The sequence below is a fragment of the Syngnathoides biaculeatus genome, chromosome 10 (genome assembly GCF_019802595.1).
Source record: "Syngnathoides biaculeatus isolate LvHL_M chromosome 10, ASM1980259v1, whole genome shotgun sequence".
Taxonomy (NCBI): Eukaryota; Metazoa; Chordata; class Actinopteri; order Syngnathiformes; family Syngnathidae; genus Syngnathoides; species Syngnathoides biaculeatus.
In genome coordinates, this window is record NC_084649.1 from 28,078,402 (window position 1) to 28,091,638 (window position 13,237).

The 13,237-nt window shown below is 55.5% G+C and overlaps 2 protein-coding genes across 3 annotated transcripts; one reads left to right on the top strand and one right to left on the bottom strand.

Moving 5' to 3' along the window:
- Positions 1 to 540: 540 nt before the first annotated feature.
- LOC133507897 (protein phosphatase 1 regulatory subunit 15B) lies at positions 541 to 6,763 on the top strand. 2 transcript variants are annotated; one of them, XM_061833454.1, is made up of 2 exons: positions 541 to 2,599; positions 5,146 to 5,685. In XM_061833454.1, the coding sequence occupies exons 1-2, from the start codon at positions 1,208 to 1,210 to the stop codon at positions 5,152 to 5,154; spliced, it is 1,401 nt and encodes a 466-aa protein (XP_061689438.1). In that variant the 5' UTR covers positions 541 to 1,207; the 3' UTR covers positions 5,155 to 5,685. The 2 variants fall into 2 exon arrangements, with proteins under 2 accessions (XP_061689438.1, XP_061689437.1); XM_061833453.1 differs by lacking the exon at positions 5,146 to 5,685 and adding an exon at positions 5,701 to 6,763 and having other exon boundaries at positions 542 to 2,599.
- A 563-nt stretch (positions 6,764 to 7,326) lies between these two features.
- Positions 7,327 to 12,584, bottom strand: aldh4a1 (aldehyde dehydrogenase 4 family, member A1). The gene is made up of 15 exons (XM_061833653.1): positions 12,300 to 12,584; positions 11,057 to 11,153; positions 10,888 to 10,980; positions 10,767 to 10,814; positions 10,100 to 10,255; positions 9,887 to 10,036; positions 9,743 to 9,817; positions 9,477 to 9,664; positions 9,133 to 9,206; positions 8,868 to 9,064; positions 8,595 to 8,642; positions 8,374 to 8,526; positions 8,132 to 8,253; positions 7,927 to 8,045; positions 7,327 to 7,703 (listed from the first exon to the last, which is right to left on the bottom strand). The coding sequence occupies exons 1-15, from the start codon at positions 12,341 to 12,343 to the stop codon at positions 7,591 to 7,593; spliced, it is 1,677 nt and encodes a 558-aa protein (XP_061689637.1). The 5' UTR covers positions 12,344 to 12,584; the 3' UTR covers positions 7,327 to 7,590.
- Positions 12,585 to 13,237: the final 653 nt, after the last annotated feature.

Below are 13,237 nucleotides of genomic sequence, written 5' to 3' on the forward strand. Positions count from 1 at the left end.
CTGGACACCTAAATAGGATAGTGACAGAACCTCCATGTTGGAGTTGACTCAACCAAGGCTCAAATGGTTGTTCGGGTTTCACAGACGCGTCGTCCCCGGTGATGCCGCCGGAACCGAGAAAAAGCGGCATCAAACCCAATGGAGGACTTTGAGGCAAAGTCAATCGAGGGCCACAAATCTGAAGGTGAAGTCCCAACGTTTCACTTCGCTCGCTCGGCGGGGCCTCACAATTGTGAGGACCGGGGGTTTGAATCCCGGCCCCCGCCTGCGTGCCCACAAGTCAAGGAAGAAGAATGCAAGAAAGTTGCTCATTTGAAAGTTTCTTTTGCTAAACAACAATTTGACGCCTGATTGTTTTTTTTTTTTTTTTTTTTAAAGTGCGCCAGTGCACTTGGAACTTTGAACCGCGAAATAAGATTACATAAGCGCTCGCGCTTGGCGTTGACGTTGCCTTCTTGTGACGTAACAAGGCGTGCTTGCTTTAGGAACACCACGCTCCGTGGCGCCACCCCTCCCCCCCCCCGTTTTTTTTTTTTTTCTTTTTTTTTTTTACACACCTTCCATTGACAGACGCTCCCTGGCCTTTTCTGATGAAACCATTTTTCTTCTCTTTCCTCCTCCTTCTTCTTCGTCGTCTGCGCTGAAGTTCCGTCGTCCTCCTCCACAGCACGACGGCGACTTTCGGACTCGCAGACGACACCAAAAAGGATCATTTTGAAGGCTTTTTTTCGTTTTCTTTTGTAAGTGGGGACGGACGGACGGACGCGGGCCGGCTGCTAAGCTAGCCGGCTAACTCCCGAGGGGCGACGGGTTCGGCCGCCGAAGACGAGCAGCATGGCGCGGATGTCGGCGTCCGGCGTCCCCGGTGTTGCGGTCCGGTCGTCCTTCAGCGTTCCGTCGGTCGAAAAGAAGCCGAAGCAGCAGCAGCAGCCCGATTTCTGGCGGGCTCCCGCCCCCGATCCCCGGCCGTCCCCTTCCTCTGACTTCCGCTGCCGTCTTCCCGTCCGGCCGCATTGAGCGCGATGGGCCTGGACTGGACGTCGGACCCCCGCGGTGGAAACTTTTCCTGGCACTTTTCGCCCAAGAGCGGACTCGAGCAGCTTCGACGCGCAGCTCTCCAATCGACTGTCTGAAATTGGCCGGTGCTCATTGCCGGCTGGCGAAAACTTTGCCAGCCATTTTGTGCCTTTTTGCGGACTGTGAAAAGATGTTTCCGAATGCGAGTAGCGAGGGCCGCCTCCCGGCCGTCCTGAGCGCGCCCCCCGCCGGCCTCGTCGCTCAGGAAAGCTCGTGGCTCGGCTTGCTCTTCGTGCTGTCCAGGCACGCCCTCTCCTTAGTCTCCAGGTATCTTCCGGGCCTCGGCGGGGAGGCGGCGCCGGCCCGGGACCGGGGGGACTTTCTCGGGCGACCGGATGCCGCCGTGTCCGCGTTGTCCCGGCTGGGCGAGGGCTCTCTCTGTCAGTTGACCTCAGCCGCCCATCCAGCGGAGCCCGGCCAGAACCGCGAGGCTTCTCCTATCGGAACCGTCTTCGCTCGCGACAGGCAGGACCCGCCGGAGGACCGGTGTTCGGCGGGCCCCGCCGACCCGAGATCTGTCAACTCTGGCTCGGCGCCTGTGCAATTCTGTTCCCTGGCGAGGCCAAAGTTGACAATAGAGCGCCAACGCAGCGTTTTGTACCCCAACGACTCGACGGGAGAAAGCGCCGGAACCAGCGTCCACAAAGACAAAGCGCCCGTCAACGGAGGCGCGTGCGGCATCCGGAACCTCCGGGCCGGCTCCTGCCCGCCGCGGTCTCCTGACCGGGACAACGGCTACTACAGTTTGGAGGAGGAGCACAGCCTCAAAGGTCACAAGGGTCACGCCGCCGCCGGGGCGCTCAAGGACACCTGCGAAAAACCGCCGGCCCGTACGACACGGGACGGACTCGCCGAAAAGATGGCGGACTGTCATGCGACGGGGGGCGCGGTCCCTCGTGAGGTGGCGGCGGCTGACGTAACGCCCGACGAGATGGCGACGGTTCACGTGACGCCTGAAGGGACGGCGGCGGGGGCTCACGTGACGCCCGAAGAGACGTTAGCACCCGCGACCCAGTACCAGACTGCGGCGCCGCGGTGCCGAAACGCCAGCATCGCCTTCATCATGGGCTGCCCCTGCAGCGACGACGACGACGAAAGCCAATCGGATGCCGACTCTGCCCACGACGGCGACAGCTTCGACAGCTCGTCCTCGTCCGACTTGTCGTCGTCGTCGTCGTCGGACGAGGAAGGAGACGACCCCCTCGAGGAGGCGGCGCATCTGATGGCGTCCTTGTGTCGCCACGACGACCCCTACAACCCTCAAAATTTCAGTGCCCTCCTCCGCACGGGGCGCCCGCCGCCCGCCCTCCGTCCCCTTGCCTCATCCCCGCCCCTCTCGAGTCGGGGTCCTCGGGACGACTCCGGCAGTGAGGCGGACGAGGCCGACGGCGTCCTGGCGTTAGCGTCGTCGGCCCCGCGCGACCCCTACAATTTGCTCAACTTTCAGGCGCCGCTCCGCACCAGGAAAGCCACGCAGGCGCCCGCCGGCGCAAGATTGCAACCTTTCACCTCTGCCAAAAAGGTAGGCTTTTATTTTGTCATTTGCGTGTCTGCTTGCGCTTCCTGATGAGCATTTTAAAACCTTTTTTTTTTTATTAAGTAGTGCTTCTACTTCCCGTTAGGATATATCTTGGACTTGTACTCGTTTTGAAACATTTTATTTTGTAGCAGTTATGGCATCTTTTATTTTTGGATTGAATTTGTTGCGCTGCACTGAATTTTGCCAAGTTTCTCCAAACTTCGTTGGGACGTTGGGTTAACCGCGGACAACGATTTGCGAATGATGTTGAAGCCATATTTAATTGAATACACTACAGAGACTAGCTATTTCACGTTCAAACTGATATTATTGTTTTTAGTACATAATCATGGAGAGACATTCCCCAAAAAAAAAAAAACTGGGACAGGTGGGGTGGCAAAAAAGAGAGAAAGTTGAGGAATTCTCACCCAACATCCCACAAGTGGAATTGGGAACTTCCCTGATTTGCTCAGTGGTTCACTGTTGACTGGGTGCGGTTCAAAAAATACTCCGTTTAGGGACAATGGTCCTCAAGGAATTTGGGGGTTCCATCGTACCATCAAACGGTTCAAAGAATCTGGAGAAATGACTGCAAGGCCCAAAACCGACATTGAATGGCCGTGACCTTCGATCCCTCCGGCGGAGCTGCATCAAAAACCAACATCAATGTAAATACGATATCAGCACGTGGGCTCAGGGAACACTTGCGAAAACCAAGGTCAGGCCGTACTTGCAGCGCTGCATCTGGAAGTGCACTTCAAACTCAAAGGCCATTTAGCAACGACACTCAGAAACGCCCGAGCTCATCTAAGATGGACATCTGCAAAGCGGAAAAGTGTTCTGCGGTCCGACGAGTCCGCATTTCAAATTGTTTTTGGAAATGGTGGATGTCGTGTCCGCCGGGCCAAAGAGGGAAAAGAACCATCCGCAAAGTTCAAAAGGTGATCCCGTTAAGTGCCAATGACACATCTGCGAAGGCACCCTTACTGCTGAAAGGTACAATCCAGGTGCTGGAGAAGCATATGCTGCCATCCAAGCAAAGTCTTTCTCGTGGCTTGCTCGGAAAGCCACATTCTGCCCGTTCCAATAGTTTGGCTTGGCAGTAATAGATCGCGTGTCCGAGACACATTACCGAGAGCAAAATATGTCAACAGAGGGCCTGCACTGTTGACCAGCTGCAACAGTCCATCAAGCAAGAATGGGAAAGAAAAGCACCTCCACAGCTTCCAACAATTATGTTGCCCAAAGAAAATATCAACAAAGTGGGAATCCTCACCCTGTCCCAGCTTTTTTTTTTTTTTTTTGTGGAATGTGTTGCAGTCATAAAATTCCAAATTAATGGTGATTTTCTAAAACTTGGTAGAGCGTTTAATTAAATGTACATTGAGGGAAAGAAGTATTTGAACACCTTGCACTTTTGCAAGTTCCCCCACTTTGAAATCACGGCGGGGTCTGGAATTTCCATCTTAGGTGCTTGTCCACCGTGAGAGACATAATAATTAAAAAAAAAAAAAATCAGGCACTCACCGTGTTTGATTTTTAGAGAAAAAAAAAATGTGTTTGTTACTGCTGCAAATATGTATTTGTACATCTGCGAAAATCAATGTTCAGCGTTCGAATGTCAAACGTTTGCTGTAGTTTTTGCACACACTGCAGGAGGAATTTTGGCTCGTTCCTCCACTCAAGATCTTCTGGAGATCGAGCTCCCTCCAACTATTTTCTACTGGGTTTGGAGACTGGCTAGGCCACTCCAGAACCTTGACATGCTTGCAAGTGGGCTTCGGCTCAAGACCCAGCCACGACCCTTCATCAACCCTCAAACTCAGGGAAGGTGGTTCTCTCCCAAAAAAATCTCACAATCCATGGACCCGGTCATCCCGTCCCATGTCCAGAAAAACACCCCCAAAGGTCGATGCTTTGATGCACCCCCACGCTTCACAGTAGGGGTGGTGTTTACTTACTTATTTATTTTGGGATGGGCTTCCTCATTCCTCCTCTTCCAAACGCGGCGAGTAGAACGAAGACCCAAAAGTCCTAATTTGGTCTCATCTGACCTCATAACTTTAACTTTAGACGGGCCCGGCCGTGCGCTGATTTTAGCAGGGGAACCCCGCGTGGCACGCGTGCCGTCTCGGTGTATTACCCACTGCGGTTCTGGCCGTCTTCAGGTAGTTCTGGGATGTTTCCTCACCTTCCTTCGGATCAGCGATACGGAATGAGCTGAGGGAGAATCCAGTCCGAGGGAGCTCAGAATCAGATTTGACGTCACGAGGCACAAGGACTTTGTCTCCGGCAGTCGAAAGGATCCCGGTCCTTTGTTCAAGTGGCGAGTGTGGCGCCGACGATCCGTCGCAGTCGGAGTTTGTCCTTTTTTTGTGGCAGCCCCGAAGCGGGCTGTGATGGAGGTTCGCAGTACTGGTTTGGATGACCGCCGTGTAGAACTGTTTCAGCAGCTCTTGTGACGGTCCGCGCTTCCTCAGAAGCCACGTGAACTCCATCCTTTGCTGGGCTTTTCTGAGGATGGAGTTGATGTTGGTCTCCCACTTCAGGTCCTGTGAGACCGACCGTCCTTCCCGGGAACTCGAAGGTCTCGACACAAGACAGTGAAGTGTCGGCGTGAGGGGCAGCTGCGGTGAAGGACTCCTCGTGAAGTCCACAATCATCTCTACAGTCTTTCGTGTTGCGTTGGCCACAAAAAAAGCTCCGGTCTCGCCGCTTCCTGTCGATACGACCGCGGCGTCATCTGCGACCTTCGGGAGGTGCCGTCGTTTGTGGACAGCGAGAAGAGCGGAGGAGAGAGGACAAAAGCTCGGGGGGACCCGGTGCTGAGACGTCGTCAACTTTTCCAATCGCAGGTGGACTGACGGGCCTGCGAGGGCCGAACTTTTCTTCAAATACTTCTTTGCAGCAGTAACATCCAAATGAATGAACATTTTTTTTTTTTTTTACTTTTAGTTGACCGTTGCCAAAGCGCGAGGCGTTCAAATACTTATTTTCCTCAGTGTTCCGCGTCCCGATTTCATCCAAATTGGGTTGTACTTCCTGCGCTTGCTTCAGTTTGGCGGCGATCTTGAAGCGGCTCACGCGTTGTCATCACGGTCCAGGTCCGTTTCAGCGACGTGGTGGACGAGTTCGTCATCTCGTCGCGCGACGACGACGACACTGCCGCCGAGGCGGAGGACCGGCGCGGGCCGTGGGAGGAGCTGGCCCGCGACCGTGGCCGCTTCCTGCGGCGCTGCCGGGAGGCGGAGCTCCTGCTGGCGTACTGCCTGGAGCCCGAACATCGGCGCCGGGCGTACCGACGCGTCCGCGCCCACCAGGCCGACGAGGCGCCGCCGCCGCCTCCTCCTCCTCCTCCGCCAGACGACCTCTGACGTTTGACTTCACGCAAAACGGCGCTTGAGTAGGATTTTTTTGGGTTTGTTTTATTTTGGTGACGGTCCTGCGCGATCTTTGTTCTGATTGATGGATCGCGCTCAAAAGTATTCTGACGCTTTACGGACACACGGCCTCGTTTTAAGTTTCGTCGGCTCAGCCCGACGCCGGCCGGGCATTTGGGTACAAAATGCTTTTATTTTTGTAAGGCGTGCAATGGCTTCCTGCTGTTTGCCCACACGATCAATAAATCTGTCAAGCCCCGAGTGGTTCCTGGCTCCGTGGTTGCTTAGCAACGGGCAGGCCGCCCGCTACATTCCATTTTCCCATTTTACGTAAGATTGTGGTGTTCTTTGGACTTTTTTCATCCACCCGTCCATCTTCTGAGCCACTTATCCTCACCAGGGTCACGGGAGCTGGAGGCGGGGCGCACGGAGACGGACAAGAGTCGCGCTGACAATCACGCCGACTCTCCAATTGACTTTTTCACAAGTTTTGTGTTTGTTTTACCCCGCGATTGACGGGCGACCAGTTCTCGGGGTGTGCCCCGCCACTCGTCCTGCGACCCGCGTGAGGAGCGCAACGCCAAATGAATGGATGGACGGGTTTTCCAAATTGCAACTCGTGATTTTTCAAAATTCACTTTTGGAATTGATGGGCGCTTGTGTTTGTGACCCGGAAGAGTTTTCCACGTTTTTCTTGCTCGTTCTTTGCGGTCGGGCTTCCCTTTCCCTTTCCCCGCCCACCTCATCTCCTTCCGGACGCCCCGCCCACCTCATCTGGATCCTTGGGCCACCCAAACTGAAAAGTAATCAGATTACTGTCCGTTACTATATCCATCCATTTCCACGTGTTGTTTATCCCGGTTTGGGTGGCAGGGAACTGAGTCAGGCGAGCGGACCCGAGGGAGTAGTAATCAGATTACTTTTAGGAATGAGAAATGTTAGAACATCTGAGGAAGTAACGACAGTTTAAGGTTTAAAGTAATCAGATTCACATCAAATTTCAAGATGTCTTCTAGTGGACTTGTGTAGCCAGTGCGGAAGCGGGATTCGAACCGGACGACCCGCTCTCGCTTGTTTTTTTTTTTTTTTTTTTTTTGACACTTGTCCAAACTCCAAAGCAGTTGAGTACATAAAGCAAAACGAATGATGAAAGAAGGAAACCGAACGTCACGCAACTTTTTATGCGGCTTTTTTTTTGGGTGCCCAAATTGTCCGAATCGTCTTCCCAATGAAGACGCTCGTTTATTGCTGCACTTTTTTTCCTTTTTCTTCAATGCACTGACGACAAGAAATTGGCTTCTATTCCATTTTTTTTTCAACGAAGCAAACAAATGAGCAGAAGCAGCAAAGTGTGATGTCACTTTTTTTCATTTATTAAAGTCTGTCCAAATATAATTGTTTCACAACATCTACAACGCGTTTGTGGGATAAAACGTGTCAGATCCTTCACGCCCACATTTTCCCAACATTTATAATTAATATTAATCATGATCAGTAGGCGTATTTAAAACTTTTTAAAAACATTTCCGGCAGTTCAGCGTAAAACGGGCGGGACCAAGCCGGACGGTTTTGTGCGATTGGACGGCGGCGGCGGCGGCGGCGGCGACGGGGCCCTCAGGCCATGTACGGGTACGTCCACTCCGTGAGGGGCGCGTGCGTTTCCTTGACGACCTGGGGGGACGTCCAGCGCAGGACGTAGTGCGGCCCGCCGGGCTTGTCGTTTGTGCCTTCCCAAAGCAAAACAACAACAAAGAAAAGGAACGACGGCGTCAAGATTTCCGCCGGGGGGGCGGAGCGGCCAATAATATCGGAGAAAGACGCTAAGAAGGAAACCGGCACGAAAACCCAAAGAAGGTCCAAGTGACGACGGGTCTCCCTCCGCTAGGGCACCGCGTCGCCAGCTGCTCGTAAGCGCGACCGAGGAGGAAGAGCGCCGGCATCGGTTCTGACCTGAAGCTCTGGCGCCCCCGAACGGCTGCTGCCCCACAACGGATCCCGTAGACTTGTCATTGATGTAAAAATTCCCCGCGGCGTTCCTCAAGATTTCGGACGCCTCTTCCAGTACGTTCCTGAAAAAAAAAAAAAAAAAAGGTCAAAGGAAGGCACATCAGGCGGCGGCGGCGCCCCCCCCCCCCCCCCCCTTTGGAAATCTTACTTGTCCAGGGCGAAGACGGCGCCTGTGAGCGCGTAAGGAGACGTGCGGTCCACCAGACGCAGAACCTCTTGATAGTCGGCGTCCGGATACACAAAGACCGACAGAACCGGACCGAAGATCTCCTGAGCGCGGCACGGACGGGAAGTCAAAACTCATCAGACCTGAATTAGCCTGCGACTCAACGCAAGAGCGCTCGGGAAGGATTTGGAAGAAGCGTCAAACGACGGAAGTCGGGAAGGCACCTCGGTCATGACGGGGTGTCGCGGGTCCGCGGCGACGATGACGGTGGGCTCCACGAAGTAACCCTTGGAGTCGTCGCAGTGGCCCCCGGCGATGATTTCCAGCTCGGGCGAACGCTTGGCCTCGTCTAAATACTTCTTGATGCGAGCAAACGACTGGCGAGGACAACACAGGGCGTCAGTGCGCCCGACGGGCGTGAGCGCGGCCGACGGGACGGCGCCACCTTGTGGTCGATGACGGCAGAGAAGAAGACGCCAAAGTCTTCCACGGGCTGAAAGACGAGGACGAGGACGGATTGGTTCGTTAGAAAGTCCCGCAGTTGAAAACGGTGGGCGTATTGATCCACGATGACATCCGAGAGGGAGGGGTGGGGGGGGGGGGGGAGAATTTGATCTCGAAAGCAAAATTATGCAAATGACCAAAAAACAAAAAAAAAAAAAACCGCACAACATTTGCTCGAAAACCGCAACCGGACGACCTCGACGGCGGAACTGACATCTCCCACGCGGACTTGTCGGAGCGCGGCCAGCAGCCGCCGCTTGACGTCGGGCCACAAGGCGGCGGGCACGTACATCCTGGAGCAGGCCGAACACTTCTGGCCCGCGTACTCGAAGGCCGATCGCACCGTCCCGTTCACGACGCTGCCCACGTCCGCCGACTTGTGGACAAAATGGAAGTTCTTGCCGCCGCACTCTATAACGAAAGAAGAAGAAGAAGGAGGAGGAAATGAGGGAGGCCGCCGCCATCCCAGCGCTCCGCACCTCCGGCCAGCCTGGGGAAGTTCTTGTACGTGTCCAAGTTGTGGGCCACCTGCTTCCACAAGCGCTTGAAGGTCCTGCGCACAAACAGGAAGTCACGTGACATTTTCAGCCGTTTTGCAAGTTGGGCGTCGGTCGCTTTTTGACAGCCGAAGCTCGTGGCAGCGAGCGAGCGAGCGAGTGCGAAGCGACGCCGTTCCTGCCCGCGCGTTCTTTACTCCAAACGTGGCGGGACAAACAATTTCACGTCTGCCGGATCGCAGCCTGGAACCTACGGAAGCTTCGCCGCCCGTTAGCCGCCCGCTCGTGCCCCCCCCCCCCCCCCCCACCCGCGACAGGTTTCTTACGGCACGCTGCCGGTGAAGTTGATTCCCGCCAGGTGCTCCGAGGACGTGACGGCGTCTCCGAAGACGGGACCGTCGGCCGGGAGGAACTGGACGACGTCGGGAGGAAGGCCGCACTCGCGCAGGACGCGGTAGACGGCGTAGCTGGCCGACACGGCCGCGTCGCTCGGCTTCCACAGGACCACGTTGCCCTGAAGGCGGGCAGAAAGGCGCACAAATTCCTGCCGGGGGGCCTCCGGAGTCACGGCGCAAACTTCGGGAGCGCTCACCATGACGGCCGGCGTCCCCGCCAAATTGCCGCCGATGGCGGTGAAGTTGAAAGGCGCCACGGCGGCCACGAAGCCCTGAAGACAAGAAGACGTGACGACGTTTGCGAAGGGAAGGGAAGGGAAGGGAGAGAAAGGGGACGCTACCTCGAGGCCGCGGTAGATGGCGCTGTTGACGCTGCCCTCGGCGTTCAGCGGTTGCGCCTCCTCCAGCTCGACGGCGTGTTTGGCGTTGAAGCGGAAGAAGTCGATGAGCTCGGCCGCCGCGTCGATCTCCGCCTGGATCACCGTTTTGCCCTGGGAGCCCGCGCGGCGCCGTTAGCGTCTGAGCTGGGCGAGCCTGAAGGGGATGGCCCGTACCTGTCCGACCATGGTCTTGGCCAGCAACTCGCCCCGTTTGGGTCCGGCGATCACGTCCGCCGCCTTGAGGAGGACGGCCGCTCGGTCCCGCACGGGTTTCAGGTCCCACTCGCGCCGCGCCGCCACCGAGGCCGCGATGGCTTTGCGGATCACGTCCTGCACGCACGCACCCCCAAATGGATCAAGGTCGTCGAGGTCGACCCGCTTTGGGGCTCGCGTATGCTTTCGGTTCAGGACTCCCTCGTAACGTGCGCGCCCACCCCAAAATGCGACAGCGATTCAAAAAGCCGGCCGTTTCCGCGTCTAAAGTCGCAACGTCACGAGAATAAAACAGAGAAGAAGAAACTGAGAAGAAACAACAGACGTTGTGACTGAACTCGACGCAAATATTTTCTTGGCTCAAAAAATAAAGTTTGACAAATACATAATATTAAGGTCAAAGTTTAACAAATGGAGGAAGTCAAAGTGAATTTTGAAAAATACAAAAATGTTATTGGGGTGGGGGGCGGGGGGGGGGGGTGTCACGGGGGAGAGCCCCAACGCCCGCAAAATGATTTGAACGTTCGCGAGGGCAAGACCGGACATTTCGCTCCTCGTACGCCCTAAACGCGGTATTGGCCGCAAAGGCTCGAGCGGACCGGATCGGACCCCCCTCGTAGTTTGTCACCTTGTCGGCGTAGCAGAACTTTGCCACTTTGTGTGCGTGATTGAAGGGCTGAGAAAGAAAAAGCAAAGCAAAATCAGCCTCCGCGATGGCGAAAGAGCGGACTCGGCGCGGGCGGACTCACCGACACTTGGTATCGGACGTCATCGGTCCAAATGTGTTCATCGCCGACCACGCAGGGAATCTCCTCCGTGACGGACTTGACCCGCTCCAGCGCCTGACGAGCGGACGTCCGTAAATACACAAATGCGCGAGCCGAACGTCGCCGGTCGGAAATCGGGGCGGTCCGAGACCTGCAGCAGTTGTCGTCTTTCGGAACTTGCGCGTTCGTAGCGGAGGACGGGCTCGTTCCTCACCGACACGCAGGCGCGAGAGGCCCAAACTTTCAAACTGCGAAGCACAAAGCAGGCGTTCAGCTCGGAGCGACCGAGTCGAACGTAACACGAAAATCAACAATCTGCACCCGCTTTCCGCCTCGCACTTGTGAGGACCGAGGTTCGAATCCCGGCCCCGCATCCCCAAAACACGGAGGCGAGCTTCAATGAAGGCTCGAACTCGCTCGTAGGCACGAACGGTCGTTTAGTCCTACGTGCCCCGCGAACGGCCGCCGACCGGTTCGCCTCGCGCCCGAAGTGGGCTCCGGCAAGCGCGACGCGAGATGATGACGAGCTTTTCCCGGACGTCCGCCGGCGCCTGGTTTTGGGCCGTCTCGCGACCGCTTTTGGGCGACCTTGGAAAGGCGACCTGTGTTCTTTGACCTGTACGACACGCAAAAGATGAGTATGATGAACGCGGCTACTGCTTTTGTGACCTTTGATCAGTTGGTCAAAAATGGAGACGACGTCGGAAAAGGTGCAATCGCGACATCGTTGAAGTGTCGTTTTGGGGAAACTCTTCCTTCCTTCCTTCCTTCCTTCTAGCCAGACAAAAATCCCCAGTAAGGCTGGCTACTGAAAAAGGGGACTTTCTTCCCCCCCAGGTCCCTTTGGACCCGCTTTAACTTTTAACTTATTAACTCAAGGTCAACAAACAAAGTGCGGACGGCCGTCCAGCTGGCGCCACGGCGGGGACGGGACGCCGATGGCCGTCTTTGGCTTTCTTGCTGTCTTTATTGGGGCTCAAAGGGTGGCTTTTTTTTTGTTTTGTTTGTTTTTGTTCTGTGTGTGAGTGAAAAAATGTCAATTAACATGACTTCAGAAAGTTTATTGTTTTGCGGGTGGTGCGCACCTGCACGCAGATGACAAAAAAAAGAAAAAAACAAGTCTGACTAACATGCCAAGTGACACATGAGTGAAAGTTGAGTAAAAATGTCGTCAAAGTCACTGGAGTTGACGCCAAACACCATCTGGAGCTTCATAAATCACCCGCCGACCGAGCGAGCGACTCGAAGCAGTAAACAAGAAGGCACACACGCTCCCCCCCCCGGGCCGTTAGCCAGTTAGCAGTAGCCATTCCGAGTCCAAATCATGTTCCGTCGGTTCCGGTCCGAGAAGCGCGTATGGACGCCATTTTGGTGTGCACGGAGTCCCAACTCACCCCCGCCACGAGTGGCGTCCGGCCGCCGCTGGGACTCGCAGCATGTTCGCACCACCGGAACCAGCTCAAGAGGAGTGCGACGAGACTCCTTCGCCGCCGGCCCGAAACGGCACCGCCTCCGGAACCGCTCGGGGAGGATTTCTGCTCCTGTGACGTCACAACGCGCAGACTCTGAATCCTCGTCCGGCCGTTGTCATCTTTTTAAATAGTCCCTAAATTCACCGCCTTTTACAATAAATGTTGACTTGCAACTTTTTAACCTCGCGGAACCGAGACAACGGCTCGAATGCTTTTCTTTTTCGTGGACCGGGACCGCCCACCGGCCGTTCAACACAGCCAGCCAGCCAATTGGGCTTCACGTTGGAAGTGATCGACGATCCGCAGGCAACCTGATTGGCTTGCCTCCTCTTCGGGCCAATCATCAAGCAGCAGCCCGTAAACGCTTCTCGTGGGACCGCCCTCGAAAGGACCCCCCCCACCCCCCGCCCCCCATCTGGCCATTTCCCGCCGAGGACGGGATCCGAACCCGCCGCCGCACAACTGCGAGGCAGATGTGAACAAAAATGGCAAAATAATGGCGGGCAGCGCTCAATTCCTGCCCCCCATCTGGCCATTTCCCGCCGAGGACGGGATCCGAACCCGCAGCCGCGAGGCAGATGTGAACAAAAATGGCAAAATAATGGCGGGCAGCGCTCAATTCCTGCCCCCCATCTGGCCATTTCCCGCCGAGGACGGGATCCGAACCCGCCGCCGCACAACTGCGAGGCAGATGTGAACAAAAATGGCGCTCAATTCCTCAATATTAATCAGGCTCTTCATCGTTGTATTCGCCCTAAAAATACACAAGTGACGACAAAACGTTCCTTTTGTAAAAGTGTGAACCGGACAACACGACGACGACAGCTTGTGTATATTAAAAAATATATATGAGTCAAAAG

Excerpts from the sequence above, each read along its gene's own strand:
- LOC133507897 (XM_061833453.1), top strand. The coding sequence starts at position 1,208 with ATGTTTCCGAATGCGAGTAGCGAGGGCCGCCTCCCGGCCGTCCTGAGC. Across the intron at positions 2,600-5,700 it reads CTTTCACCTCTGCCAAAAAG|GTCCGTTTCAGCGACGTGGT; the intron begins GTAGGCTTTTAT and ends ATCACGGTCCAG.
- aldh4a1 (XM_061833653.1), bottom strand. The coding sequence starts at position 12,343 with ATGCTGCGAGTCCCAGCGGCGGCCGGACGCCACTCGTGGCGGGG. Across the intron at positions 10,981-11,056 it reads AAAGACGACAACTGCTGCAG|GCGCTGGAGCGGGTCAAGTC; the intron begins GTCTCGGACCGC and ends TCCGCTCGTCAG. Across the intron at positions 10,256-10,766 it reads AGTTCTGCTACGCCGACAAG|GACGTGATCCGCAAAGCCAT; the intron begins GTGACAAACTAC and ends GCGTGCGTGCAG.